This window comes from Oncorhynchus masou, unplaced genomic scaffold (genome assembly GCF_036934945.1).
Source record: "Oncorhynchus masou masou isolate Uvic2021 unplaced genomic scaffold, UVic_Omas_1.1 unplaced_scaffold_14341, whole genome shotgun sequence".
NCBI lineage: Eukaryota > Metazoa > Chordata > Actinopteri > Salmoniformes > Salmonidae > Oncorhynchus > Oncorhynchus masou.
This window is the reverse complement of record NW_027004304.1, coordinates 1-5,056: the sequence shown is the minus strand read 5'-3', so window position 1 is coordinate 5,056 and position 5,056 is coordinate 1. Positions and strand designations below refer to the sequence as shown.

General features: G+C 44.0%; 1 protein-coding gene across 1 annotated transcript; it reads right to left on the bottom strand.

Moving 5' to 3' along the window:
* Positions 1-2,423: 2,423 nt before the first annotated feature.
* Positions 2,424-3,628, bottom strand: LOC135530833 (solute carrier family 22 member 18-like). The gene is made up of 4 exons (XM_064959005.1): positions 3,537-3,628; positions 3,306-3,418; positions 2,985-3,095; positions 2,424-2,575 (listed from the first exon to the last, which is right to left on the bottom strand). Exons 1-4 carry the CDS (start codon positions 3,581-3,583, stop codon positions 2,439-2,441), a joined length of 408 nt encoding a protein of 135 aa, XP_064815077.1. The 5' UTR covers positions 3,584-3,628; the 3' UTR covers positions 2,424-2,438.
* Between the last annotated feature and the right edge of the window lie 1,428 nt (positions 3,629-5,056).

The following is a 5,056-nucleotide window of genomic DNA, read 5'->3' as shown; positions in this document are numbered from 1 at the left end:
GCCAAGGAGAGAACCAAGCGTTAGCCATGAAGACCTGCCAAGGAGAGAGACCAAACTTTAGCCAAGGAGAGAACCAAACGTTAGCCATGAAGACCTGCCAAGGAGAGAACCAAACGTTAGCCATGAAGACCTGCCATGGAGAGAACCAAACGTTAGCCATGAAGACCTGCCAAGGAGAGAACCAAACGTTAGCCATGAAGACCTGCCATGGAGAGAACCAAACGTTAGCCATGAAGACCTGCCAAGGAGAGAACCAAACGTTAGCCAAGGAGAGAACCAAACGTTAGCCAAGGAGAGAACCAAACGTTAGCCATGAAGACCTGCCAAGGAGAGAACCAAACGTTAGCCATGAAGACCTGCCAAGGAGAGAACCAAACTTTAGCCAAGGAGAGAACCAAACGTTAGCCATGAAGACCTGCCAAGGAGAGAACCAAACGTTAGCCATGAAGACCTGCCATGGAGAGAACCAAACGTTAGCCATGAAGACCTGCCAAGGAGAGAACCAAACGTTAGCCATGAAGACCTGCCAAGGAGAGAACCAAACGTTAGCCATGAAGACCTGCCAAGGAGAGAACCAAATGTTAGCCATGAAGACCTGCCATGGAGAGAACCAAACGTTAGCCATGAAGACCTGCCAAGGAGAGAACCAAACGTTAGCCAAGGAGAGAGACCTGCCAAGGAGAGAAACTAAACGCTAGCCATGAAGACCTGGCGGAGAGAACCAAACGTTAGCCATGAAGACTGCCAAGGAGAACCAAACGTTAGCCAAGGAGAGAACCAAACGTTAGCCAAGGAGAGAACCAAACGTTAGCCAAGGAGAGAGCCAAACGTTAGCCAAGGAGAGAACCAAACGTTAGCCATGAAGACCTGCCAAGGAGAGAACCAAACGTTAGCCAAGGAGAGAACCAAACGTTAGCCAAGGAGAGAACCAAACGTTAGCCATGAAGACCTGCCAAGGAGAGAACCAAACGTTAGCCATGAAGACCAGCCAAGGAGAGAACCAAACGTTACCCAATGAGAGAACCAAACGTTAGCCATGAAGACCTGCCAAGGAGAAGACAAGCGTTAGCCATGAAGACCTGCCAAAGAGAGAACCAAGCGTTATGCGGGAACTGCTTGAGAAGAATTAGCGTTAGCCATGAAGACCTGCCAGCGAAGAACCAACGTTAGCCATGAAGACCTGCCAAGAGAAGGAGCCATGATTAGCCATGAAGACCTGCCAAGGAGAGAACCAAACGTTAGCCATGAAGACCTGCCAAGGAGAGAACCAAACGTTAGCCATGAAGACCTGCCAAGGAGAGAACCAAACGTTAGCCATGAAGACCTGCCAAGGAGAGAACCAAACGTTAGCCATGAAGACCTGCCAAGGAGAGAACCAAACGTTAGCCATGAAGACCTGCCAAGGAAGAACCAAACGTTAGCCATGAAGACCTGCCAAGGAGAGAACCAAACGTTAGCCATGAAGACCTGCCAAGGAGAGAACCAAACGTTAGCCATGAAGACCTGCCAAGGAGAGAACCAAACGTTGGCCATGAAGACCTGCCAACGAGAGAACGAAATGTTAGCCATGAAGACCTGCCAACGAGAGAACCAAACGTTAACCTTTTAAGATCAAAAGTTTTACAAAAGAGTCATATTCATTAGGAACCAAACGGAAATAAAACGACAAACAGAGAGAGACTGTGAAACTCCTCCTCCCCTCCCCACCCCACCCCACCCCCTTTTTTTTTGTTGCTACGGGGAATATATACAACCCTGCATTTATCACAAGATGAAGTGAATCCTCTGTACCTGAGCCAGGCCCACCAGACTTGACATGCAGTGGAGAGGAGAAGCAGTGAGTTCTCAGAGTACTTTGAGGTCAGCGACTTAATCCTCCTCCTTGGATTGGAAAAATTGGACCATTATTTACTCATGAAGTTGCTCTGTAAATCCTGTTCCCACAGGAGGGGATTTCAGGAGAATTAGCCATCTAAACACCAGTACTGTAAATACATTGTGTTGTCCTAACCAGGAACGTAGTGGTCGAATAACGTGGTGAACACTGATCGCCAGTCGAGCTGACGCGCAAACAACGTCATCGCTAATCTAGCAGCACAGGTGCAAAACACCACACAATAAAAAGAGGCTAGGGCCTCAATGAGAGTGTACAATACACAAACTAACACTTGTCTTTTCCTACTAACACTGACTTAGCTGATTAACTACTTCACTGAGGAAAAATGTACCTACCATGACTGAGCTAGGTGGGACAACCACACATATATATATATATATTTATTAAGACGACTGCACTAACTAAATGACTAAATATAATGGAAGTGTCTGGATAACAGTCTCTGCTAAATGACTAAATATAATGGAAGTGTCTGGATAACAGTCTCTGCTAAATGACTAAATATAATGGAAGTGTCTGGATAACAGTCTCTGCTAAATGACTAACAGTATATGTCGTGAGCATCCCTGCTCCATACCATTGACACGATCCCAAAGTAGGCCATAAGGTAGCCATTCTGCTCTGGCGCCAGCTGGAAGAAGTTCATGGCGATAACAGAGAACATGACCTGAAAGATACCTGAGACAGAATCCCTTGAGGTTGTTAAAAAGGACTCCATCCAAACACAGACAGACACACTAAAAAGACAATAACGTGTAAAAAAAAAAATATATATATATAAGGTCATTAAAACACTGAACATTGGTTGAGATGGGGTGTTGTAGTTTTTATTAAGCTTTTTTTATTACATTTTTTTATTAATTTTTTATTAAACGCTGAACATTGATTTGCGTTAAATGCTATTCTCCAAATAAAATCTGTAGGTGAACTGTGTTACCTGCTTTTACCCTTTTCACTACATCACTGGTTCCAGCTGTACAGCAACACATTCCTGCTAAGTGACTAGTTCTCCCTCAGAGTCTAAACGAAGACATCCTCACAGGTGGAGAATAAACAACTCTTATAGGTAACAGTGAAGGACACCCACCTGATGGCAGACCTGAGATGATCTTGACCATGAAGGTTTTGGCCACACCAGGGTACTTCATCAGTCTGGTGATCTCACCCAGGTCAAAGACTGACTTGGCATTGCTCTTCTCTGCAGGACCAGGAAATTATGTCACAAGCAACTGCATATGAAGTCACGTGTCAAATGCCACACATTATGGATGTCCCCCGTCACACAGGCCACAATAAGTGTCAGATAAAGCAGAAATTGTATTTTTGCACCCCACACACACACACACACAAGCACGCACAAACCCTTTAGAGCGAATAGTGTGTTGTGAAGGAAGGTGTAGAGTCTTACTGTCTGTGTTGTCCTGTGGAGCTTGTATCTTAGTGTGTTTAGGGATAAACGTCCAAACCAACAGGAAGCTGATGAAGCTCCCTCCAGCAGCTACACAAGCAGCAAATGTCTCCCTGGAAAAGCCAGAGCAGGGATGTCCTGCGGCTAAATTACAGCTCTCCGATTGGACTAGAATCGGATTCCAGCCTTGGATTGGACTAGAATCGGTGAGCATTGAGGTGCTTCACTCACCCATAGCGTGTGCTGAGTGTACCGCCCAAGGTGGAGCCGGCAACCATGCCAATGCCAAAACATAGGCCCAGCTTGCCAAGGGCCTCTGCCCGCTTGTCCAGGTTCTGTCAGGTCAGTCACTACCATCTGGGCTCCTGGTGAGAGGCAGAGAGAGGAGCACAACAAGTCAGACTTGTACACACTTTAGTAACTTGAACATATGGGGTATAGACAGACATATATGGATCTGTTAGAGGGCTGTCTAGCAGTAGATCATATAGGACTGTTAGAGGGCTGTCTAGTACAGTAGATCATATAGGATCTGTTAGGAGGGCTGTCTAGTACAGTAGATCATTAGGATCTGTTAAAGGGCTGTCTAGTACAGTATCATTAGGATATGTTAGAGGGCTGTCTAGTACAGTAGATCATATAGGATCTGTTAAAGGGCTGTCTAGTACAGTAGATCATTAGATCTGTTAGAGAGCTGTCTAGTACAGTAGATCCTAGTACAGTAGATCATATAGGATCTGTTAGAGAGCAGTCTAGTACAGTAGATCCTAGTACAGTAGGTTCTATAGGATCTGTTAAAGGGCTGTCTAATACAATAGATCCTAAAGGATCTGTTAGAGGGCTGTCTAGAACAGTAGATAATATAGGATATGTTAGAGGGCTGTCTAGTACAGTAGATCCTATAGGATCTGTTAGAGAGCTGTCTAGTACAGTAGATCATATAGAATCTGTTAAATAGCTGTCTAGTACAGTAGATCATATAGGATCTGTTAGAGAGCTGTCTAGTACAGTAGATCATATAGGATCTGTTAAAGGATATGTTAGAGAGCTGTCTAACAGTACAGTAGATAATATAGGATATGTTAGAGAGCTGTCTAGTACAGTAGATAATATCTTAGGATGTATAGTTAGAGAGCTGTCTAGTACAGTAGGTCCTATAGGATCTGTTAGAGAGCTGTCTAGTACAGGCGTAGATCATATAGGATCTGTTAGAGGGCTGTCTAGTACAGTAGATCATATAGGATCTGTTGAGGGCTGTCTAGTACAGTAGATCATATAGGATCTGTTAAAGGGCTGTCTAGTACAGTAGATCATTAGGATCTGTTAGAGAGCTGTCTAGTACAGTAGATCCTAGTACAGTAGATCATATAGGATCTGTTAGAGAGCAGTCTAGTATAGTAGATCCTAGTACAGTAGGTTCTATAGGATCTGTTAAAGGGCTGTCTAATACAATAGATCCTAAAGGATCTGTTAGAGGGCTGTCTAGTACAGTAGATAATATAGGATATGTTAGAGGGCTGTCTAGTACAGTAGATCCTATAGGATCTGTTAAATAGCTGTCTAGTACAGTAGATCATATAGGATCTGTTAGAGAGCTGTCTAGTACAGTAGATCATATAGGATCTGTTAAAGGGCTGTCTAATACAGTAGATAATATAGGATATGTTAGAGAGCTGTCTAGTACAGTAGATAATATAGGATATGTTAGAGAGCTGTCTAGTACAGTAGATAATATAGGATATGTTAGAGAG

What these genes read in the sequence shown, in the direction of transcription:
- LOC135530833 (XM_064959005.1), bottom strand. Translation starts at nt 3,583, where the DNA reads ATGGTTGCCGGCTCCACCTTGGGCGGTACACTCAGCACACGCTATGG. An exon ending in ACACTCAGCACACGCTATGG is followed by an intron (nt 3,419 to 3,536) that starts GTGAGTGAAGCA and finishes TGGCTTTTCCAG; the next exon opens with GGAGACATTTGCTGCTTGTG. An exon ending in CATCTCAGGTCTGCCATCAG is followed by an intron (nt 2,576 to 2,984) that starts GTGGGTGTCCTT and finishes ATTCTGTCTCAG; the next exon opens with GTATCTTTCAGGTCATGTTC.